This window comes from Epinephelus fuscoguttatus, linkage group LG3, assembly GCF_011397635.1.
Source record: "Epinephelus fuscoguttatus linkage group LG3, E.fuscoguttatus.final_Chr_v1".
Taxonomy (NCBI): Eukaryota; Metazoa; Chordata; class Actinopteri; order Perciformes; family Serranidae; genus Epinephelus; species Epinephelus fuscoguttatus.
In genome coordinates, this window is record NC_064754.1 from 36,813,549 (window position 1) to 36,839,497 (window position 25,949).

Consider the following 25,949-nt stretch of genomic DNA (forward strand, 5'->3'; position numbering starts at 1 on the left):
AATTACTCAGAAGAAAAGTTACTTTTTGTCCCATACAACTGAGATATAAATAATCTCCATCTTTTCCTCTCTACCCCTCTCTTCCTTATCAAAACATCAAAGATAAACGTTGCACAGGAAATATTAACATAGCTAATGTTAGTTAGACTGTAATGAATAGCCTTGGACACAGGGACGGGCAGACAGGAGATCAAAGTCGGATAAATTATGAGATAGGGATCAATATTATTGGCTCATCATATGAGACACAGCAGACAAATGCTCAGGTTAGCACAACAAACGGAATGGCATGTGGGTCGATCACTATGACAAAGGCATAATAATACACCAGAGCTGGAAGACACACCTGCCGGTTCCAGGTGTGCCGGTCAGCTACAACAGCACCAGAGAGAGTTATGCATAAGAACGGGACTGTGTGCCGGTGATGCTCTGCCGTTGTAGGGGATATGAATGGAAAAACATCCAACATACTAACCTAACACATATGATGGCTTCACCTAGATGTATTGAAATGACTTTCAGTATCTCTGTTTTCCTTTTTAACCCAACATATTAGCATAATGTTAAATTTAACAGAACCCGAGCTAGCTCACAGTAAACATCTACTCCTTTTAAAACAGGATTTATGATTTTTCACAACTCATGAACAGATGTTAACACATTCGGGACCATTTAACATAATTCTGTATTAATATTAGCTCTGTGTAAAGTGAATAAACATGATGTCAACCAGCTTATGCACCACTTGTCTGCCTTAACAATGCTGTTTACACATTTCAGTAACAGCTGATTTATTTATCAGTTCTTCTAAGTGAAACTTAACACTAAATTTAGCAGCAGATCTTAGTGATATCAGTAATATGTAGTAGTAATAAGATAAATAACTTTCAAGCATTCATTTTATATGATATGAAAGAGGTTCAGTAAATCAGTAACACTCTCTCAGCCTAGATGACTAAAAACATAATTCAAGGTGTCATGTGCTGCTGAGTTTAGATCTAATGTAGGCTGAGAATGCAGTCAGACAGGAAAAGATAGATATCATGTACTGATGTTGAGTGACAGACCTGTCATTGTAGGTGTCATTCTCTCAGCAAAGTCTGGCTTGTAATATTTCTCTGCTCTCAAATCTTTGGTTTTTACTCCGTGTCATTCCAAGCATGTGAAAATGTAGTGTACACATCAGAGTAGGGGTGCATGAACATACAGGAAATGTCCTGTCCTGTATTGAATAAGGAACGGTGTTTTTCATACAGGATGATTCATGCTAACATTGGGGTGACAATCTATTCCTCACTGTAGGTAGGCCATGGAAGCTGTACCACTAGTTACAGGAACAACTCCTTTTTGATCTGGGTGCTAATCGACTCTGTTGTTAGTCTGATTGTGAGTAATGTTTCAGCCATGGACAGCTCAACAGGTACCACAGCTCTGCACGTACATTTTAGAAAATGCTAATTTAATGTTAGTTAAGTAAGTATCTGTTGAAAAAAACAAAGCAGTATTAGCTAACTTGAAGGCAGAGTTCTTTTTGGAAGCAATTTAGCAACCACCGTTGGCAGTTAGCCTCTGAGACAAACAATAGAAAGTCAATGCGACTAACTACTTTAACTATCACGCAGGAAGTTTTACTCATAATCATTTCTACAGTAGCGCCCTCAGGAATAAGGTGGATAAAATTGAGCATTTTAACATGGCAGTCTATAGGGATTGACTTGCTTTTGGAGCCAGCCTCCAGTGGTCATTAGAGGAACTGCAGTTTTTGGCACTTTAACGTTGGCTTCAGCCGCGGAGGTTGCCCCTTGGTCAGCAGGTACTTTCCTCACAAAATAAAATCATTAGGAGTCTTTGATTTGCAAAACTCCCTAAGATAAAAAAGACTGTGCAAACTGTGCACGTCTGTGTGAGCGCTCACTGCAGTCCTAACTGTGCTCAGATATAAGTATATATATAACAGTGTAGTGCATCCTCCCAGGCACAAAATTCTGTCCATCACCCATCCCACGAATTTGAAACACACTCAAAAATCTTCAATCAAAGCTGACCACTTGTGATTCATCTCAAACAGTCAGACAGTGGAGAGTTAGCAGCGAAAGAAAGAGAAAGCAGATAGTGGCAATGATAGAGTACCAGGGAGAGAAGGGGGTATAAGATAATACAAAAGGAAGAAATGGAGGAGGGTGAGGGAGGAGAAGAGAGGAGAGTGCTTGCCAGAGGAGTTGAAGTGCCTTCTTCAGGGCTAAGATGTTTAATTAACGCTGCCATACTCACCACCTCCAATCTCAAGAGCAGTTTCTGTTTCTCTGTCTCTTTCTGTATCTTTGTCTCTTTCTCACTCAGTTCACTTGCATTCACGTCAGTCTTCATGTTTATCTTTTAATTAAAAATTGCAGATTATAAACAGATCCCCGCAGCCATGACATTGTAGCAACAACAAATGCTTCAGTATCATGCTGACTGATTAATAAATCCATACATTTATGAGGACATGCTACGTGCAGCTTTTCTTTCTCAGTCATGTTGCCTTTGTACATTGTTTCTGATTCACTGTGGGGATTGCTTTTTAAAATGAGCATCCACTGCTCTTTTCTTTTGCTCGGGGAGAGCTCCTCTTCTCACTCTCACAGTCTCCTCTGTCCACTCTGGTCTCCTTTTTCTTTCACTGCTCCCTCAGTCTTTTTCCACCCCACTAACACCTCCCTCCATCTGTGGCTCTCCTCTGTCCGTCACAGGGAGCGAGGGAGGAGGAGGTGAGAATGAGAGTCTGGCAGGAGGTTCTCCCAACAGACCTTGGGACATGTGGGCGAAATCACGCTCCTCGCCATGCACGACATATTACTTTCTGGTTTTGGAACTATAGTCACTAAAATACTGGTGCTGGTAAAACAGGGCTGTGTTGTTTTAATGTTAGTCAACCCTGTGTCTTAGATATTCAGTTTATCTGCTGTATGAGAAAACATTTGTCAAGTTTTAAACTTATATGCAAAGTGTTGACTGACAGTATATTTTATTGGCTTTCCCTACAATATCCACTCCTGCAAAACATTATCAGCTAAGAGTAACTAAAAGCATTATTAATTATTCATTTTTTATTTTATTTTTTGCAATGTTTTGGCACTTAACATTTAACAGAAGCAGCACTCTTTCCTTAATCATCATGTTGAGCCTAATCCTGTCATTACTTTACTTTAAAAATGTAATAGGCAAAACACAGCCATAGTGGGCTTTTTCAAGAGGTAGAGCAGGATGTCCAGTAATTGGAAGATCAGCGGTTCAATCCTCCTCCAGTCCCCATGTTGAAGTATCTTTGGGCAACATGCTGAACCCCAAATTGCTCCCAATTGCTGTGCCATCAGAGTGTAAATGCGTATGAATGTCAAACTGAGTAGCAGGTGGCACTTTGTATAGTAGCCTCTGCCACCAGTGTGTGATTGTGTGTGTGACATGAAGTGTTAAAGCGCTTTGAGTGGTCGGAAGACTATAAAGGCGCTACACAAGTGCAGGTCCATTTAAACATGATTTCAAGAAGCCAAATCTGTGATATGATTAAATAGAATAACCACAATCACTTCCTCATAGGTTGTGACCTCACTTCTCCTTCTACTGTTTACAAGAGGTGTAATGTGATGTTTTAAATTGGAGTTTTTTTAGTAATGCTTTGCAGTAAGGTACATGAAATAAGTAGTTGCTAAGGAACAAATAAGGAGGAAAAAAATTGAAAAGCGGGCAAAATTATAGCTGCTATAATGGTTAATTGGCAGCTCTGTCTCCTGCAAATTATGCTTTTTTAGAACTAATTTAAAAGAGGAAATATGTGTGAGAGAAATGTAATGCAGAGTGACATAGCTTTTCAATTAAGGAGTACCTCACCCACAATAAGAGCATTTATATATCAGTTACTCAAAACGTGTTACCTTGAATTTGTGAAGAAAACTTGCATGCCTCTACAGTGAACGCAGAATCTTGAAAAGGTGGACATCCTTTATGAACTGACGTAATCAAGGTTCACATTAAACAACCTCAAAACTATATCAAAGACATCTGTTTACAAACTCTTACACAAGTATATCTAAGACTCATTTATCCAGCCATATGCTCAGTAGGCTACTATCCAACATGCATTTTCTCTTAAACATAATGATTTAAAACACGTCAGCACAAATAGTCTCATGTATGGAGTAGTAGCGTGCCCAAGCATGCTCAGGGCAGCATGCTACTTTAGGCGGACGTGTTTTATATTGTAATGTTTTAGGAAAAATGCATGTGTTTGGGAAGTACTGAGAACATGACTGGATGATTGAAAACTGGATTATACTGCACAAGTTGTGTGAGAGTTTGGAGACGGATGTTTTGATGGAGTCTTGCTGTTGTTAATTGTGAACCTTGATTACCTTAATTCATGAATAATGTTTGCCTTTGTTTTGGGTTCTTTGTTCACCTTGGAGGTATGCCAAGAATAACAAATATTCTTCACGAATTCCAGGTAACATACGGGGAGTAACTGATATACATTACCATTTTTGGGGTGACGTTTCTTTAACATGATAGCTGTGTGTCAATTCAGGAGCCGAAGCCTCCGAAGGCTGCGTTTAAAGACCAAATCCGTCACATCGGCGTGACCAAGGTTGTCCCATTTTGAAAGCTCCTTCAAATGCGGCTGAGAAATGCAGCCTTCTCTCCCAGAATTTGGAGGATGCAATGGATGAATCCTTCATGGCCCAGCCTATCCCAAGGTGCATTGCATGTCGGTGACGATTATATATTATAAGTTAACTGTTATTAACATTACTGTTAGCTAAAAGCACACAGCTTAAACAATCTTAACTTAATAAGTTTACCTGGAAACAGTCCATCAGCTTGAAATATATCTAATATATATCAAATCTCGAATCATCTCCTTAAATATTAAATTAAAAAAAATGTATAGATATGATAACAGTCTCTAGGTCCATGGTTTAGGGCTAACTAACTTACTAGCTTACTCCTTCTTTCGTCAAGTGGGATGGTTTCTAGGTAACAGAAAGGCCAATGATAGGGGGAAAGTACAACTGGTGATGCAACCAGGAAATCCTCCGCAGACCAGACCATCCCTTTTTGGAGTCCGTTCGGTTTGGCTGATGCCGTCTTCAAAGAATGCGGCCGACATCCTTCAAAAGCTGCAGCCCCTGAATTGAGATACAGCTAATGAGACAATGTTGCTGATGGACCTTTTCACAGTAGACATTTGGACTTGTCACTGTAGGAAAAGCAAAGGTGGACTTGATAATATTAACAATGGCTCAGTTCCATTAAGTGTGCCAGTCAGCTGTTTCAGTGAGCTGGCTACACAATACCAGGACCTCCCCTGCAGCTATCATTAATGTTTATTAATACACCTGTGCTTTCCCAACAATGACAAGTCCAAATGTCTGCTGTGAAAAAAGGTCTGTTAAAGTACCTTGCAAGTCACAAAAATGTTGATAGTGAACCAGCAAAATGTTAACTGATAACATATGTCATTTCTTTTGCGCCAAAATAGGCAATTTCGCAATACACTAACCACTCACTGACTACAGCATTATGTTTTTATTTTTACCTTCTTTTTGTTTTACTTTTAACCAAAATCACGGTCTTTCCATAAACTTAACCAAAGTGCATTTGTTGCCTAAACCTAACCACAGACAGGACTCTAGACATGAACCCAGTATTCTGGTGTTACAGTCCGTCATCCACCCTGACTACCTCCCTGCGATTCCAAAACAGTCCATAAATATAGTGTTTTTATTAACTCTAAGAAACTTTGTCCCTGTACATAATTCAGGGAGTGATTATGTTGTCAGCTCAGTGTAATTATGAAAACAATTTAGTAATATACAAATGTTATTTCTTGGAGACAGGGTGTTAATAGGAGGGTTAATGGTTGGCTAGTCATGCTGTACCATTTGGCTCAAAACAAAAGTCTTTGGTCTTTTACTTTTCAACCTCCCGAGTGAAAAACTGAGAGTTAAAGGTGACGGAGAGGATAGAGGGAGGGGTGACTGAGACAAAGAGACAGGAGATGAATTGGGCATTTAAAGGGCAGGCAATATGCATAAAATGTCACATTGAGTTGCTCCTGTCTGCTGGGAAAGAAAAAAAAACCCATCAGCATTTGATTTAGTAGCCATTTGGACAAATATAAGTTAAAGCTTTTTCAATTTTCAGAGCTTGTTTTAACAGTCAGCACTTTTATTATTATTATGTTTTAACCAAAAGGTGTTTTGACTCACTGGAATTCTGGTTATTCAGCTAAAAATGGTTTTCTGTCCTGATGCGAAAAGAAATGCCTTCACACAACACTTTGTGATATGTCTGGAACCGAGCATGTGTCTGTGAGAGTTTTAATAATGTGTCTGCTAGCTTTTGTGAAAGCGTTGCATCAAAGCTTTGAATCTATTCACACTTGCTTTCCTGCGTCTGTGTTACGGTTTGTTTTGTGTGCGATGTTGGAAGGTGGCAGTGATTAATTGCACGGTAGGGTTCGAACAAGCATTGTTTAATTAAATTCTCTGATAATGTCAAAGTTTATGTTTGCTGGGAGACAAGAGGTTGGGCCTTCTGTATCCCCTCAGCTATTACCCACTATTAATCATAGCTTGTTCGTGTGTGTGTGTGTGTGTGTGTGTGTGTGTGTGTGGTAACAAATGTAATTCTTCTTACAGCTCCTCAGGGTAAATAAAAATCAAAGGGCAATTCAATATTAATGGAAATGTTCTGAAAATGTTTTCAGGATCACAGTATAAACGTGTCACATTAGATGTTGCTCGTTGCATAGCAGTTTCTCATTCTGTCACCCAAAAGCTGTTTTGTAACTCTGGTCCTTTTCAGTCCTGCCTCAGAGCTTGGTAGAATAAGCTTTTGATATGAGTAACATTTTAATAGAATAAGTGCTGTAACCGGTGTGACATTTCCAGCTGCCAGCATCTGATTTTTTTCTAAAAGTGTATTATAAACTTAAACCTTACCAGAAATTTAGCACTAAAAAATGTCCATAAGCTGAAAATGTATTACCTGCCTCTGTAACAGTTTTTCTTCCTTTTGTCGACTAAAACTCTTTACCCTTTTATTCACCTCCTACACCTCCAAGTTTAAGATATTCTAACTATACCTAATGAATCTGGTTCATTCGATGCCTGGACATGATCTTCGTGGAGTTATGATTTGATATGAGTGAGAAATCTGTCCAAGCTGCAAGAAACTATAACCATATTCATCCATTTTTAGGTTGTCTTAACGAAGACCAGCCTTTTCCTGCTTGTTATATACATTTGTATAAATAATTACATATTTTTAAGTCTAATTTCTGTTTAACCTTAGACTTTTTTTTCTTCTTTATGGGTGATAGGGAGTATTTAGGGGGAGATAGCAGGTCAACAGTATATGCCACATAGAGGTGGTATACATCATCTGAAAACAGGGAACCTGAAGATGAATTTAAGATGCAGCTCAGCACTGTGTGTCATGTTTTTCTAGTCATAAATCTGTAATAAATGTGATCTGGTAAGCCACTTTTTCAAGTTTACACAAAATAGGGGCTTAGAACATATGAAGTATATGATAGCCATATCCAAGCTTAATTAGATCTCATAAGTTGTTTAAGGAATTTTTGGGTTGATACCATTTATTACACTGATTGGGTGTAAAATTTAACCCTTTTTGACCACTCGAGAATTGATTAAATTGGTCAAAGAAAACCCTCAAAAATGCCATATTACAACATCAAGACCTTGAGGTACACCTCAAATCCATGCTGTGAATTGGTATTGAGAACTTTTGACATGTGGAGACATCTGTAATAATTGCATTTCTCTGTGATTGGATGGCGGGTACTTCTGTTCTGGGAATTGCTCCGAATTCTCCCTATACACCTATAAAAGCCATACATCTTCTGAATGCCTGAGGTCTCTAATTTGTGGTTGTAAAGTTTCATTAATCTTTGACTATCTTAGAGGTCACAATAGGTCATTTTATATTGTGGGGTCAAGTTTGGAAAAACAGTCTCACTACAATGATATATCTACTATGGGGCCCAATACCTGTATATAAAGATGGACAACGTGTCTCCACTTACTCCCACTGTATAAAAATGAAGCCAAAATGTTCCGTATATGGCCACTGCCATCTTGTGCTGGTGGCTTTGTTTGGAGCTATAGTTTGCTCGTTAGCAATGTGCAACCAGTCGTGAGCAGTTCTGTCGACCACAAGCACACTGAATGGCACACACAGCTGTCATTCATGCTGTCAGGCCCTTTTTTTATAGCATCAAATAAATAATTAAAATCGAGCTTGTAAGAAAAAAAACATCCAACACTGGCAGCCGGATGAGAACCACCTAAAATGACAGAAACCATCTTTGGGAAAAGTTTATTTGACTTGTGGTTTGAGCTATTGGTTTTTCCTATGTCCCATCTCCCAATATGGAGTCGGCGAGCTTCATTACCTGTACTGCAGCAAGCCACTAGGAAGTGATCAAGATGTTTGGCTTCACTTTTTGGGAGCTGTCATTGTGTCCATCTTTATTATACCCTCTATTATGGGGACTAACATCATCACACAGCATAGTTGTTGCTGGAAAACTGCATGGGATTAGCATACAGTGGGTATTTCTGTAAAGGGGAGCTTGTGGATAACCAAGGAACCCCATTTTTAGTCAGAAACACTGAGTTCAAGGCCCCCTCTTGAAAATGACTTTCAGTTTTTTACACACCAAAATTTAGCCTAACTTTGGAGCTTTTCCAAGCCCCCTTACCAGCAAGCTATCATGATATGATTAATACCAAAGGGAGCCTCAGGTTGTCTCGTTTCACTTGATACCACCACCTTAGCTTAAATAATGAGCCTGCTATGGCCTTGTAAAGACAGTAAAGTTAGTTGTGCTCACTGGGTCTCTAAATTTGATTTTGCCAGTCCTCCCACTTCCTGTTTATTTTAACAACAAAGGTGGAAACTGTGGTTCCAAACGATTATACAACTGATGGGATTTTTCAGGTACTTGTGAAAACATTTCCTTCAAAAAGCTGTTCGCACCTGGTTGAAAATTATTCATAATGGCTGCCAGGTACTGTGTGTGTGATGCACCCAACAGTTTGGATCTCAGCCTTTATTACAACATCCCCCATTCCTCTGCTCCGCTCAGGGTATCACCACAGCCTCCCCTCCTCCCCCTACACATCTATGGCTGGACCCAACGGTCAGAGGTTACCTCCGTCTGGCACCCTCTCCTCTGAATACCTGAACCAGGGCGCCTCCACAAAGGTCCTCCTCCTCATCTGCAACACAGCGGGATCGGGCCAGCAGGCTGTCAGGTGAGCTTCAGGCAGACTCATTTCCAGTTGTTATTGTTGTTAGTTTGGTTTTTATTCATTTTGACCTGACATCATGCGCTCAGCTGTGGAGTTAGGGCTTCATCTTGTGAATTGGTTTTGTTGCGCACACAGCAGCAGAGCCAGTCGACTTAGATTTCGTTTATGAGACTGCGTTTGAGGTCGTGTCATCATACATTTGTGAGACAGGTTTTTAGAGCTTGTTCAAGTATAGCTGTGGAGACATCTTTGCTCCTGCTGCACTGTGTCTATGGTCTTAAATAGAATACCTCATTTATTCTTTCCTATTTTCATCATCCAACGCTGTCTCAATGTCAGCATCCGACTTCTGTTCGACTATGACCTGTATATCTATTGCATGAATGCCACAGACAGGGCTGGTTTTATTTAACTTGTGCGCCGCTCGAGCTCCCATTCTGCTGCAGCTGCAGGCAGACAGTGTAGAAATCTGAGACTGAGTCAAACAATGCAGCTCAAACTGAAGCACTTAACCTGTGAAAGTTAGGCTTTATCGGTTGCCGTATGTTACTCTAACAAGGGTAGGCAGCATAATTAAGTTGCCAAGCACCTAGAATGCATCTGATGTACGACAGTAACACAGCTGGTTGGATGCTTTTTGTTTGCCGCCCACAGGCGAGTTGTGTTCTACTGTTTGGGGATAAATGTCCCACAGCGGCTGAATGGCATCGCAAATCAGAGAAGAAATGCTCTGGTCATGTCTACCTCCCCAGTAATGACATTGTCACCGTAGGCAACATCACAAATATTGAAAGGATCCAGACTCGTATAAGATGACATATTTTGGAGTCTGGTTAGAGGTGAGCAAGGATTAATTGACTTATGCAGCCAATCCAAGTTAATGCATGATTATTTTGCAGAAGATTTATCCACTACACTACAAGGATCATGGGTAAAGGAGGGCAGATAGTCCAGTTGAGCTTTTGGCAATTCATAAGAGTGAAATGTTTTGTAGAGTGAATGAAATACTTTTTAATGTTGAAACATTTAAGATCACTGTGGTAAACTTTTTTTTTTCACCCAACATGGTATCAGCCATTTTAGAATACTTGTGTGAATTTTCATTTTACTAAAACATTTGAGGACTTTAGCTCCATGTTCAAATTAGTTGGTATTTTGGTTCAGTGGTGCCATTTGGCTTTGGTGCTGCACGTTGGCTCCATCACACCCCCAATTACTTTTAGCCTTCGAACGCATTTTTGACATCCACGCTTAAAAACTCACAAAACTTGGCATGTACATCACAACCTATAAGAACGTTAGCAGGCTCCGTAGTGCCCCCTGGTGTGTGAAAGGCCTCAGTTGAGTCACAGTTGCTCTGATATTCATGAAATTTGGTGTGTACAATGCTCTTATTATTTCAAACATATTTGTCATAAGGTTTCATTAGCTCCACCCACCTGGAAGTCAGCCAGTTTGATTTTCATGTTTTTTTTTCATGTATTTTATGGAAACTTCTTCGAACTCCTCTGAGAGGTTTTATCTAAAGGGATGCTAAGTTGCATTTGCTCGAACAATGATGTTATAGATCATATAAGGAGACACCGTTTTAGACACTTTACAGGTATGGAAGTTTACAAAATTCCTCCTAGAGATTTCAACAGATCTATCTCAAAGTTGGGCAGTAGAATCTCACCTTCCCAATGCTAAATTGAGAAGCTTGTGTTTTTGTGGAGTGATCTTGCCGTAGTCGGTGGCTCGGCGCATTTCAGTTTCAACATGATGGTAATGGTAATGGTAATTGTGCCACCTACAGACAGCAAGAAGTCAGTTATTATGTGACAAACATCATCCAATTTACCTTAAATTGACATTGCCTGGTCTACACATGATATACAGCAACATGACGTTTAATTAATGTATGTTCTCTGTACCACATAGTGGACACAAGAAGTAGTACAAAATTTCAGCTACACGCACTCCAGGCAGGAAATACCATCGCACACCTGCGTGCAGTGTCCAACATACACAGTAATGCACAGCTGTCTCAGCCAGCATCCCACCAGTACCAGTGACGTGCGTGAAGCTGCAAGGGCCCTCTTACCGCTGCTTGCAGCTTAAATTGTGGTCTGTTTTTACTTCAGTGTAGTGAGTATTTCATTTCGCATTAAGAGTGAATTTTGTCAGGCGTAGATTCACTGCTGGAAACATTTCACTTTGGTGCCCACTGACAGGGTCGGTCAGTTCCTGCTGTGTTTGTAGAGACACATCGATGATGCAAACAAAATGTTCCTCATCCTAGCAGTACTCTCTCAGCTTTGTTCCAAGGACTGTAGTTAATGTAATTGCAGTGAATTTAAGTCACTGTGATGTTCCTGAACCATTATGAGACTCTGTGTGCTTTGTAATGCAGAACGTCATTCTAATGGATGTATTCATTTGACCAAGGGTAGACTGTGTCCATGAGAGTGCCTGGTTAGGATTGTAGTAGCATTCAGACAGTAATCCTCTAAGGGGCTTATTATGTGCAAAGAAAATATTACCATTACCATTGTAAGTGCTCTTAGATCATATGGATTGTTCAGATTTCCCTATGGGGATCAATAAAGTTGAACTTATTATTGATTCAGTGAAGAAAGGATTCATGTTTCACATCAGTGATCCAGTTTCAGTCATGATGTCTGATAACATTCTCATAACAGACCTAATAATGCCAGAATGTGACATTTGAGGACTCATTTGTCCACATGTTACTCGTGTACATGGTAGTAGACATCTGACGGGCGAATTCACAAAGGATAGATTGAGACCACTGATAGCACCATGAACTGTGTATCACTTGCAACTGCTCTCTGCCCCATCTCAAGGTTTAATTTACAAAATATTATTGCATCGATGATGATACAGCACAAACACAGCCATGCAGAACAATGGCAGAGAAAAAAAGAAAACTTGAAAACTTTCAGACTACAAGCTACAGGTCCTGGCTGAAGAAGTAGAGAGGCATCCCCCATAACTGCAGGCAAAAAATTTAAGCGTGTCAGAGGGAAACCATATTTGGGATTTAATGTCCCAGTATGTTAGTGTGCTTCAGTTACCACTAACTCTTTAAAGACACTTAAAATTTCACTGTAACTGCGTGTGGCTATTAGCACTTATCTGTGTGAATTGGGCTGTCTTTGCAGTAAAGCTCATTTGCATACAAAATGGGCAATTTTGCGCCAGATGTATTCATATTAGCTCATTTAAATACATGCAAATGGAAAGGGAACACTGAGACGCTATTTGCATGGCAGTGCAGTTAGGGGCACATGTCACCCTTTGTGGGTGCTTTTGAGAATTACACATTTTATTTTTGTCTTATTTGTGCAGGTTTAAGAGCTGCACAGTCCTGTTGTGAATTCGCCCATGAGTAGGATTGCAATGGTATGAGATTTTTACTGCATGATAACTGTCTCAGACAATATCATGGATTCACAGTATCACGGTAAAGAGTATTTTGTTGTTATGATTATCATTATTATCAATTACAAAGACCCTTAAAAGACAATTCTTAGTCTGTTGCACTACTCAATAGTTTAGTTTAGTTTATTTAATTTATAAAAGGACAGTGTGCAATGATATTAATCATTTACAAGAAATGAAAACTGGTTGCACCGGTGAAAGTCTAATTCCCATCTGTAGTCCTACATATAACAAGTAGACGCAATAAATAAAAATAAAATTCAAGGTGTAAAGCAGACTACAGAAAATCCACATGCCTAACATAATAGAAGCAGTACTTACACACTGCATAGTACAAAATACAATATAAAAAAAAATCACAGTAGCTACCTTATTAAGTGACCAGGTTGCCGGTGCTGATGCCTTACATAAGCAAAATGAAAGTAAGCATCCATTGCAATGGAAGTAGCTACTATAGCATTTAGCTACTATAGCATTTTAGTTTAGCTGTCATGATGTCAACATTTTTTTGCATAAACAGTCCAAGAAACTGAACCAAATGGCACTAAACATGGGCAAAAGTATTTAGACATGTAACTCACTAAAATGTGTAGACACCTGAATAGCACACCCTCCATTCTCTTGAGACTACTTCCCACAAGATTTTGGTAACCTGTCTGCAGGGATCTTCTCCGACCCAGCCACAAGAGCCTGGCTCACAGTCTGCACTCCAACTGATCTCCAAGATGTTTGAGGTTGAGGTCAGGCAAATTAAGATCTTTGACTCCAAACTTGGAAAACAATTTCTCCCTTTGTGCACAGGGCCATTGTCATGTTAAAACAGGAAAGGGCGTTCTCCCAGCTGTAAGTTGGAAGCACACAAATATCATTGTATACTGTAACACTAAGATTTCCCTGCATTGAAACTCGTGGGTCCCGCCAAACACTTGCTGTTATTATTATACAGAGAGACAACAAACAACAGCACCACAAATTACAACCTCCAAAATGACCATAGCATTGAATCAACACCTCTGTGAAACATCCTAACCTTCATGAAGGTAGGATTTAATGCAGAGATGTTGTTTAATGGATGTTGCTTCAAAGTACATTAGTTTGAGCTACGTGTACCCACAGGAATAAACTGGCAATTAAGTGTACAGTATGTGTTGTGTAAGTGTGCGAACCTTGGAACTTTAATCTTCAGCTGTGTATGACTGAATAATCTGAGATCCTGAAATACTTGACAAACACAGCTGCCTCTTCCATTAACCTCACATATAAAAGCCTCTGATAGCCACTGCTGTGCAGTAAGGAGGAGCACCAGCCTTGAGTTAACCTAGAGACAGAGAACCCATTATGAGGCATTGACGCATTGATGATATACAGACTGGTTTCTCTGCTTTATTTGGCCCCTGGCCCCACCTAATGTCACTGTAAGCTGTCAGTACAGGACACTGACAGGCGCTGACAGTAAAGCCTTGATGCACCTGACAGTTTGACAGATGTGGTGATGACACAATAAGTTGCAATGACCTTTATACTGGCACTTTCTCAGCCTTATTAGAAATTAATTTATACTACTTTGAAGTGTGGATGACTTTCCAAGTTAACCAATCATTGTCCTCCTCTCCTCTCCTCTCTCAGGTTTGGGCCTCCATTTCTCATGCGTGAAGACAGGAGCATCTCCTGGGATCAGCTGCAGCAGAGCATTCTCAGCAAGCTCTATTATCTGATGCTGAATGGATCTCAGGCTCAGGTAATGCCCACACACCCCAGTAGCCAATAACATGTCACCCATTCTATATCTGTAGCCTACCCCGGACCCTTCAGCTCAAGGGTTCACAGACCTTCTCGACTCCAGTGGACCAAATTAAAATAGCTGTGCAGAGCAGAGATTAGTTGGAAGTTTAATCAATTTTCATTAAAGTTGGGTACTGTGTTTAAATTAGATAGTTCTTAATGTCTGTTTGCAATTGTCTGAATCACATTTGAAACCAAAAATGAAGATAAAGGATAAACCATGTAACATTGTGTTTAAAAAAAGCAGTCCCTCAGATGCACAGAATGTGTTTAATAATTGGCATAGCCACTGAGGTGTCACCATTGGTTTGTGGGCTCCCACTTTGAAGTTTCGTGTTTGGCACTTTGGCCACCACCATTTTGGATTTTCAGAGCCAGAAGTGGCCATATTTGGACAAGGAGGTGGAGATAACTCTAATGCCCCTTTTACACTGCCAGATTTTCGGCGAATGTTGGGCCTTTTGGGCCGACTTGAGAGAGAATTGCTGAAGGACTGATTAGCCGTGGCTTCCCTTGGAGCAAGGCTGTTTACGTCACACTGAGCTACGCATTTTGTTACTTGCTCACGCCCCCATTGCCCCGAAAAAGGCACTTTCTATATGAACAAAAGTAGGCAGGCGGCAATTTGCCGCACTCCCCGATTTTGTTTTTATACTGCCAATGCTGAACAAAGACTGATTGGGCTTTCCTGCAATTTGCACAATTCCTATTTAAAAAGGGCTTAAGGCTAGCTGCTAGCGTGGTTAGCACAGTGCATTTACAGTTATGGTTAACTGTGACATTGCTAATGTTAATTTTCACTGAGAAAAAAAGGTTTAAAAACCATGAAAAGAAAATTAGCTTACCGTAAAAATTGAAAATCTGACCTTCTTTTAGTTCAACCAAAGGCTGAGCGAGACTTTCTTAGGTGACCAAAATGTCACAATCACTTTTCATGAAATGAAACACACTGACATAGCAACATGTACTGCTATGCCTATACTCTGTGAATGTGGGGGTTGTGCTGTGGTTACATAAACTAACCAGTGTTGTAGCCATGTTAATGACTTCTCAATAGATGGCACCCACTTGTCACTCAAAGCAGCCAGGCCCTTAGTAATGCCTAACTTTAAGCCTTAATAACATTTAAACAGGAGAGTTATTGAAAAATTCAACCCCTGTGCAGTTGTCATGAATGAGGAAATTAGCTATAGAGACCAGAACCATTTTTTGTACCAGGCTGTAAACATGTTTACTCTGCTGTAAAGTTGGGCATTTTAATATGGGGGTCACCTGGGATTGACTTGCGCCTGCAGCCAGCCTCAGTGGCCATTGGAGGAACTGCAGTTTTCAGCAATTCCATGCTGGCTTCGTTTTTTTAACCTGGAAGTTTGCTGCCTGGTCAGATGTTTGTTTTTCATGATTTTGCTAATGATTTTTTAATAAGAGCTCAATGCTCTGCTGAGACTACAAAACAGATGCTCTGCTTAACATGCTGAGTACATAACTGTTGGATTTTCTTTTGCTGAAGTTTGGGTAACCCTTTGCATGCTGCGCCATAGTGACTACAGTATTGCATCAGCTCCTCATTGATTATCTATTGTGATTTTCTTTTTTTCTTTTTTTTTTTAAATTTATACTTAGTCATCACGTCTGATTTAATAATTCAAATTTAGTGTTCTGCAGTCAATTCTTTGATGCTGGAGTGCATCAATCTCCTGTTCTGCCAAAATGCTTGCAAAAAGAACAATGTAATTTCTGACAGCAGAAACTGCCAATATTGAATGAATTCTTTGATTAAAAGCAAAGAGTGCACCTCAGGACACTACATTCACACACACGCACACACTCAAACACGGTCCAGGCCTTTTATGGGAGAGTAATAAGGGTTTTATGTGCTGAGCATACATTTAATTATGTCACCGCTCGCTCAAAGCCCAATAACACAAATCCTTGTCTTAACCACTATATGAGAAATTCTTTACTTCAGAATAATGAGTGAAGATAGGAGGCGGTTTTTAATTATATTGAATTTAAAATGTGTACTATTACTGCTGCTTAAGCTTAAGATGTATACAATACATCCTGTGACTCTTGAGTGTTTGTTTTGCAGACACGGCCTTGCATGTTAAAATCCACCTCTACTTTCTCCTCCACTCAGTACAAACTGCACGCTTTGACGACGATCCCCGACAAGCATGTCTCCACTTCATCTGTTCCTCCGCAGACCATTTGAGTGATCTGCACACCACGAGCCCTAAACCACCGTTTCACTCTCAAATACACAGACACTCACACACTCACGTCGCCCCCAGTGCTGGCCGTCAAGTTGCCATGGGCAACGCCATGGTGACAGGCAATATTTGAGGTGGCCTTATCCAGAGCGAGCAGCTTTCAGCTTTATAAGAAAAGAACTAAGGCGGAGGAGAAAGAGAAATATCAGCCTGTTATTTGTTGATTGCTATCTCTGTTTCTTAGTTACCTTCTTAAAGCCTGTCTGGCCAAACACAAACTCAGTGAGACTTCCCTTGCCCTCTTCACCTATTTGTTTTTAATTAACACAATCACCAGGGTCTTTTGGTTTTAGATTGAACAGATATTTTTAAATGAAAGGGCCACCGATATCCCAAAGGTGCTTTAATTTTTGCTGATTCTTTGTCTGAAAGAAAAAAAATAGACAAAATATGAGCTGCTGTAAAAAAAAATTAGGGTTCCTTCCTCCCTACTTGACAGGCAGCAGGTGTGTGAGTGCTTTGCTGCCAGTTATTTGGGTGCTGCTTCTTCTTAATAAAATGTTTTGGCGCCATCCAGAGGTTTACTCAGCAAGATACAACTTTCAGTTCAGGGTATAAAAAAAGAAAACATAATACCAGCTGTTGCTGACTTGCATGTCAAAACACAGCTCCTTTTTCCCAGCCCCGATGTTCTGTGAAAAGAATAATATCAGAACTGACAGAGGGAGTTAATGCATTAGACTGTGCACTAAAGGTTGAGTGTGGTCTGTGCCAAACTGCCAGTCAAGTGATTTTAGAGCTGGAGGAAAGATTTACGAATTGGATGAGAGGTAGAATTTGTTGTTAGTGTGTTGGGAAAAAAACACTTGTTGTTACCACACCATGGCTGTAATGACTGGAAGAGATTAAATATTTCCCTCATGACATTTCAGAGGGTGCTTTTTAAAACATTTACATTCGTTAGACTGTTTGAAATAACAAGAGGGATTAATAGTTAACATTTGAGTAATGTTGGCTTTCCTTGTCAAGATATTGTCATCAGCTACTTTTCAGCTGATTCCACATCAGCTGACAAGCTCCACTTGTTGCCTTTACAATATACTGGAAGAATGAATGAAAAAACAAATCCTTAGCTTTTCTTAATTATGTTTTCTGCCTTAATCCTTATTATAGTGAAACCTGATCTAAACTTGGTGGAACAGTCTTTGACAGCACTCTGCATTTCTTTGAATTTTAAAACTGTGCTTTTTTGAGATCCTAAAGGATCTGTTGGGGAGTAGTGAACTACATGTAATTAAACTAGTAGTTTAACTACATTTTGCAGTAGCTTTCTTACTTGCAGTGATTCATAACTGCTTATTCTCTTGAGGGTTGTGGGAGCCTATCGCAGGGTACACCCTGGACAGGTCGCCAGACTATCACAGGGCTAATACATAGAGACAGACAACCATTCACACCTACGGGCAGTGTAGAGTCACCAATTAACCTGCATGTCTTTGGACTGTGGGAGGAAGCCGGACAGCGCTGACACAGGGAGAGCATGCAGACTCCGCACAGAAGGGCTCCCTCCTGGGATTGAACCAGGATCCCTCTTGCTGTGAGGTGACAGTGCTAACCACTGCATCACCATGCTGCCCTTGTAGTGATCCAAGTAGACTCATTACTTTTTTTTGCCATTTTTTTGTATAGATAACTAATGAGACAGTTTTAGGCCATTAAAGGAAAGAAATACACTTTTATTTTTATTCTACCATTGCTCAGCAGCTGTAATTGAACCCCTTTGATGGCAATGAGTCATAAGTATTGAGAGAGAAATTGTTTCAGAGAAATTGTTGCATGCAGGCAGGTATCTGACTGATGGACATCATATACAAAACCAAAGCTGACATTCCTGCACTTGAATAGTGGGATATTTTACTTTTTTGGTTTATGACCTGTGAACTATTGGGCTCTTTTTGCAATTAACTCAGTTGAGTGGCATTTTTCTGGCACTTGACTTTTTTTGTCTTATATATTGTGACAGTTTTGTACCACAAAATAGTTTGAACTACTTTCTCTAAATAGCTTTAGTTACCCAAACTAGATTTCGCCCTCGAGTGACATTCCTGTAGTTCAACTTCTTCCAGAGTGAAGTAATTGGAAGCTTGCAATCCTATGCTGTCAAGGTTGCTTCCCCAGCACTAATTACCAGATTCTGGCCGGACAGACCAGTTACAATTTTAAATCTTAGGTCTGTTACTGAATGCCAAATCAGAGTTTACAGTTCAGATCACAGATCACAGTTCTGAAGTATTTTTTTTATCTATTCATAAAGAGTTATCGATCAACTGTGAGGGGTCAAAACTAGTTATAGATTTAAAGGTCTTTAAGAATTCTGAATCTTCTGAATTGATGTTAGAATATCCCATAATAATAGCATCCTTTAATGAAATGCATGGGTTTTTTAACACTCTCAAAGTTCTCATGGGTCTAGCTTATGATTCCTTACAGGTTGACAAGATAATTTAATTACATAGGATACTACCTGCTTCTTAAATCATGACCCCTCCTCCCGTTAAGTCACGCTCTTTCCTTATTTTTAACAGGGCTTGTGTAGTGCTCTTCTTCATTATAGTCCAAGAGATAGATGAAACCATCTAAATTTAAACTCGCTCAGGCCTTCAAAACTGAGAAGAGAGACTATGTCTTTTTCATTTGCAGTTTTAGGCTATTAACCAACTAATTTATTTCTTTTTATGCTCGGCTGCGGTTCCTATTCTCCAACGTTGGCCTGCACAGAATGAAGGCATTAGCAACCGGTGCTCCCTGCTCCCTAATACCTCAGCCCTCTTGTCTTTGCTGCTGAGCATCAGAGGAGTTATAATCCATCTATAAATGCATTTTCTTTTTAAAGCACTACATACACCTACATCTTGTGGGACAGATGGGAACAGGTTCCAGGTGCCTATGGCTGCACGGGCTGCAGGACAGCAGTGTGCTATAGCCATCAGCCTTGCCCCCACTTGTCTCCTATGTCCCTCAATTTTAATGCACCACATCACACTTATGGGCACTCACATGCACATTCACGGTGTAGGGTTAATGTTTCTTCGTCAGGGATCGGAGAATCATAGTAAGAGGGGGGGTGGTGGGTTTACACACACTGTAGATATGCATGGCGTGGCTCGTGGGGCCCGGCCCTCCTGGGCTGGGGGTTGGACCCAGGGAGCCCATTTACATCATGGTGGTGTTGCTGGGTTCCCGGTGTTTGGGGGTTCCCGTGGCCCTGTGGCGGGTGGGCCGGGTGGCGCCCTGGGGGCTCTGTGGGTTCCTGCCAGGGTTCTGCCTCCTGACCGGCTGTGGTTTTTGTCCGCGTTGGGTGGTGGGTGGGTGGGCCCTCCTGCCCCGCCTGTCTGGGGTGTGTCTCTGGCTCTCTGGGGGTGCCGGCCATTGCTGCCCCGGGTCCTTGGGCCTGCGTGGTGTCCTGTGGCCTCTGCGGCTCCCTGGTCTTGGGGTCTGGGCGCTCCTGTGGTCTTAGGGTGCCATACCGCCCCCCTTCCCCCGCAGGGCTGGCCCTGGACCCTGGTGATGGTTTTCATAAACACATTGGGAGGGTTCAAATACACGCATGCATGTTCAATACTTCAGCTCCGTGACACATCGCAAAGAACCGATGGGATCACTCCAAAGGGGCCCACTTGCTTCTCAAACCTACCACACTGCGCTGGCAGCTCTTCTCTACAATCGGGCTTTCCCCCTCCACCAAGACTCTCACATTTTTGGTGTTCAGTTTAGACTTCTCTTTTGTTTTTGTTTTTCAGTACAGTATAGTAGACATGTATATGTTTATTTTTGATAATCTGCATGGAGCACAACCACCTCAAGGCCACAATACATCAGCTACACTGCCTGTTTCTCCCCTGTTTTTGTTTTTTTTGTTTTTTTGTTTTTTTGTTGTTGTTGTTGTTTGTTTGTTTATTTGTTTGTTTGTTTTTCCTCCTTTTTCTCCGCATGCACTGTCACTATATAACTCAGGACTTAAGCACCTGCCCCCTCCCCCTTGCTTGTTTCCTTACTTTCCCCTTGACACACTTTGGTGTATCACGGCCCTCTCTGGCTCATATTAGGAAGTTTTTCCAATAAAGGCTGTTAGGCTAGTCTCCAGGGAGGGTGGGTGACGGTCACAACCACGCATTATGGGTATAAAATACTTGACTGCAAGATTAACAGTGCATCAGTCTTCACAAGAAGCTTACACCCTTTTGTGGCGCTAAGCTATGAAGACCAATGCAGACAAGTAGAGAAAAATAAATAAATAAATAAATAAATAAATGCATTTTCTCTATTCCAGTGAGGAGGCGGCAAGAGTTGCTGTGTGGCAATGTTATGTATCAATCCTGCAGGATTCAACAAATGAAAGTTGTTGGAATGCTCACAGATGTTTTGTAATTCTGAATAACTTACTCACATCCACACAGTCCATTTGAGGGCTTAACAATACCCAAAGACAGTATTTGGCTCTTGTTTCTCTCCATTCACATTGCATCTCAAACTTTGTTCAGCTGTGGGTCAGTGTGCTCGCAGCTGCCAAGCCTACATACATTACATTGCAGGTAACTACAGCAACAATGCTGCTGCTTAAAGCCAACTTAACTTTTCATGGTGATGTTAAGCTCATTTAACTTGAGGATGTAGTTTGTGGTGCTGCATGCATATAATGCATTGCATTATACAAAAGAGTGTTTCTGTTATTAGACTAAAGAAATCAGGATTTGTCGCACACGATGTATTGTTGCTCCCGTGCTTTATTCCCACACCAAACAAATAAGCAACGTTTCGCCTCACGTAGGAGGCTTCATCAGGCTTACAGAGTAAAGGGCAGTCCCTCTTTTTATAACATGTTCTCCAATAAGAGTGAGGCTATCTGGAGAGCTACAAAATACATATAGGAATAATATTATTTTTCAACCAATCCAGTTTTGTTGTTTACATCCATAAACAACACAGCACACACTTTATTTAAAACATATTTTTTATACAGCATGTCTCTATAATACTACATGCAAAATAATCTGCCATAGTTTTTATCATATAACATGAGGTTTCTGTGTTTGTATTTTTATCTTCTGTGCTCTTCTCACTGGTTTGAAGTGGACTCAGTTGGAAAATGTGATGTCGCTGATTCCCGTGCACCAATCAGAATTTAGCAACAGCTGGATCAAAATGCCATAACAGTTGTTGGGTTTGCTGATGTTGCCTGCACTGTCAACCAGATGAAACCACATCCAAACAGTCATGGTGAAGAAGACCTACTGAGCTTTTCAGTGTAACTATTAATAATTAATAACTAACCTGTATTTTCCCCCTTAACATTAACTTTGATCATTGAGCATTTAATCACAGTGTTGTTAAGAAAAACATGTTCTGGGGGGCTTTAAGTTTAAGTCTTACTGCAATGCTATATAAAGACAGCAGCTGTGCTATCTGTCACCCATCAGAATATTTAAATGACATCTCTTGTATCGTTGCCTCTTTATACCTCTTAAGCATGAGTGTTGCACTTCAGAGTGAATCTATCTTCCAGAGTGTGGGGAGTGTTATTTATACTATCAGCGTTCACCTTCGTCTGTCCTACAGAAGCCAGTGTTATAAATACAGCAGTGGTAGCTGTCTTCCAACAAATGTGTGTGAAGGCAGACTTTTTATTTAACAGCAATAATGATGAAAATGTTCACATGCACACACACACATTGGGCACACTCTGTTAACTATTGGGGGAAAGGATGAAGGACTACGGGCTGTGGGCTGTTTTGTCTTGATTGCTTGAACATACAGCAGTATAAAATATCTCTTCATTGATTTATAAGGCCTTAAATTGTACTTCACTGCACACCGCTGCTCATCAGCTTGCTGCTTGAGCACGCTGGTTAAAAATCAATGTTCCTTTGAGTTTCATTCTTTCGCAGATTATTAAAGTTAAACAAGCTTTTGTGGATTTATCTACAATTTCATTTTTATCATTTCAATCATGAAATCATTTTACCACTGAATTTACAGCTCGGCATTGAGGGGGGTCAACAGGGCGATGCTAATGTGTTTTTCTTTCCCTGCAGAATGCTGGGGTGCTGTTTAAGATCAGAGTAGTTGGAGGATCGGCAGCCTACAGCTACCTGTCCCCACAGGACAGCCGGCCGCTGTACCATCCTGCAGTTGACAGGTAGGACACACACGCACACGTACACTCACTCAAAGAAAAACAACACACTGCACTGTACACCTACACTGTGCCTCATCAACATATACTGCACAGTCTTATACAATGCTCTACACTCCAGGAATTTATATTCAGAACACACTGCAAAGAAGGGTTTTACGAGTGCATAAGACTCAAAGCTACAATTCCTTTCAGGAGCAAATGGACCTTGAGAGGATTACAAGGAGCTGAGTATAATGATTTCAGTTTGACGGTGTGAAGATAAGGCCTTTATTTCCTGTGTGATAAAGAGCATGCTGCTGAGGAGCTTAGTATAAATCTCTGCTGTTGTTCTACTGATCTGCAGTGAAGGTCAGGCCTGCCACAAAGAAGTTAGGAAATGAGATCGTCTTTCAGATTAGACCAGTCAGTCACTGGGTGTGTGTGTTTGTGAGTGTGTGAGCACCTGTCTCTGTGTGTTCATGCTTTTGTGTGCTGATGTCACATTAGGATAGGATCATATCAACTCACAAAATAGCCATGGTGTGTGTCTAGTGTGCTTGTCATTCCTTTGCATATTTCATTTATTTCCTGTTTTTTTTTTTTTTTCATACAAGTATGTAGCATGAACCAGTCGCCAAAGCTTTGGTATTCCAAGTTTCTGAACCTTTTTTCTAGACTGTTAAATGTATGCTATGCAGGATTTGTCGGTTACTGTTTGTGAACAGTATTGCCAGAGAAAGTGAAAGGGCGTCCACATCATCACTACCAGTGTATGCCTTAGTAGACGGAGCCTGCACACCATTCAAAACGCACACGCCGGATACCCAACTAAATTCAAATGACAAAAGCAGCGTGCACCCCTACCTCGACTACATGGCTGACACAACCACAACAATCACTCACTTTTTTGATTCCAGTCTCAGCCCTAAATAGCGAAGTAAAGCACATTGTGCTGTTACAACTGAAATAAGAGCAGGCAGCAGGTGATTGCTGGTACCTTTTATCTCTGTGGCATCATTATCTCTTCAACATTAATGACACAATAAACCTTGATTGCCTAAGAGTGATGCTTCACCCTCTCCACTTGTCTTCACTTTTTGCTAGATTGCCCTCCAGCTGTAGAAAAAGGAGCACAGCCAGTGCAAGATAACCCAAGATGCACTATATTTGTTGGGGGTGTTTCGGCACTGTGTCTAGAGTATTCATAGCTTTCTCTTGGATGTGTGCTGCTTGCAGTTTGGGCACCTGGTTGCTACCTTTTTATAAAGTCCAGACCTCACCTGTGCGCTGTAACTACAGATGTTCTGAGCACAGCAAAATAAGACAAAAATGAGAAATTGAGGCAGAGGGAAGGGCATCTGCAGATGAATACATTGCCACACACTTCTAGTGGGTCATAAGTGGTGGTTGAGAGAGATTACTTTTCTATGAGTGTACAGTATTTGTTTAAATCCTGCAGAGTTGACTTTTAAGGATCAGTTCTTCCAAATTACGACATAATATTGTCCCACGTATTCTTCAAAAGCCATGCTGGTGGTACAGTCTTTATGTGCTAATGTTTGCACATCTCCACAATCTCTTCTACCAGCATCTAATGCATTGGTAAGATATAAGATACCTTGCCACTGCATCGCCGCACTAGTATAATGCACATAGTTGTTTTTAATATAATACAGTTGAATTACAGTTTTCACTTTACTGCTGTGGTCATCTTACTGTGTAATCACCTCATTACTAGATGTTTGCTGTTTGTCTGCATGTTGCTGCAGAGACTGGTGAGTGCCACTAGAATGTTTGTATAATTTTGCAGTGTTTAATGGGCCAGCTGTTATGTGCTGGCAGCCGTCCAGCCAATCAAAGCTCCTACTGCTGCTCTGCGAGATGGATTTAATTTCATTTCTAGGCGGCAGTGCTCACACAGAGACCTGTCTTTCAACGAGAGCGATCAGATGGAAAGGTTAAATTGGGAAAAATGAGTTGTGACATGGAGCATGATAGGCAGGCACATTAGTGAATGGAATAAGAAAAAGTAGGAATTTTTCATTTCAGATTTGAATTTCAGTGATGAATTAATCATTTAAAGACAGTAAAGGGTAATAAAATTACCTGTGATCTTTTTATGCCTCTGCGCCAGCTATAGCTGTGGCTGGAGGTACTAAGTTTTCGGGTTGTCCTTCTGTCCGTCCTGTCCTTGTGAATGCAATATCTTAAGAAAGCCTTGAGGGAATCTCCTCAAATTTGGCACAAATGTCCAGTTGGACTCAACGGTGGACTGATTAGAATTTGGTGGTAGAGGGTCAAAGGTCAAGGTCACTGTGACATGACAAAACAAGTTTTTGGTCAAAACTCAAGAATTAATTTACTATTTATGAAAAAATGAAATGTCTAATAGGATATAATTGTGATTTATGCAAAAGGTCAAAGGTCCGGTTCACTGTGACAATATAATTTGCAAAAAACACCATTCTGGCCATTTTTCAACATCATAACTCAGGAAAAGAAGGGGAGAGATTTGGTCAGATACTGAATTGGTGACACTAAACTTGGGTGTCCACCTTTAAACTGTGCTGATTTAGTAGATCGTCTGTGCTGCTGGAGGGAAGATGTGTGTGAAGCATGTTTTCACAAGCATGGATGTAAACTTTAAGTGCAACTTGACTAGAGCAGACAACTGCAAGGGGGTAATTCTAGTTTACTATTGGGTACTTGTTGAAATTAAACACTGTAAAAGTCATACTCTAGCCTTCATAGTCTGTGTTTCTGCCGCTTGCTTTATTATTTATTGGAATCCACGACTTAAGAAATGTCCACTTTTTACAGAACAAATACACACACACACACGCATTCACAACTGCACACACATATAGTCTTAGTTTTTAATATTTACAAAGCCAAGTAGCCCTATGACAACTCTATGAATCCCTGAGTAGGGAAAATGGGTTTTTAAAATGAGTGAATTGTTTTTGTGGGAGCGATCTTGTGTGCAATGTGTCTGTTTTGTGTGTTCAGTATATT

The 25,949-nt window shown here is 40.6% G+C and overlaps 1 protein-coding gene across 1 annotated transcript in view; it reads left to right on the forward strand.

Annotated features, from left to right (window-relative positions):
- Positions 1–25,949, forward strand: part of usp43a (ubiquitin specific peptidase 43a) — a 188,985-nt gene that overhangs the window by 114,577 nt on the left and 48,459 nt on the right. The window contains exons 7-9 of the mRNA XM_049571236.1: positions 9,155–9,323; positions 14,391–14,502; positions 22,852–22,955. Of these exons, the coding sequence (XP_049427193.1) occupies positions 9,155–9,323; positions 14,391–14,502; positions 22,852–22,955 (385 nt within the window). The remainder of the gene's footprint in view (positions 1–9,154; positions 9,324–14,390; positions 14,503–22,851; positions 22,956–25,949) is intronic.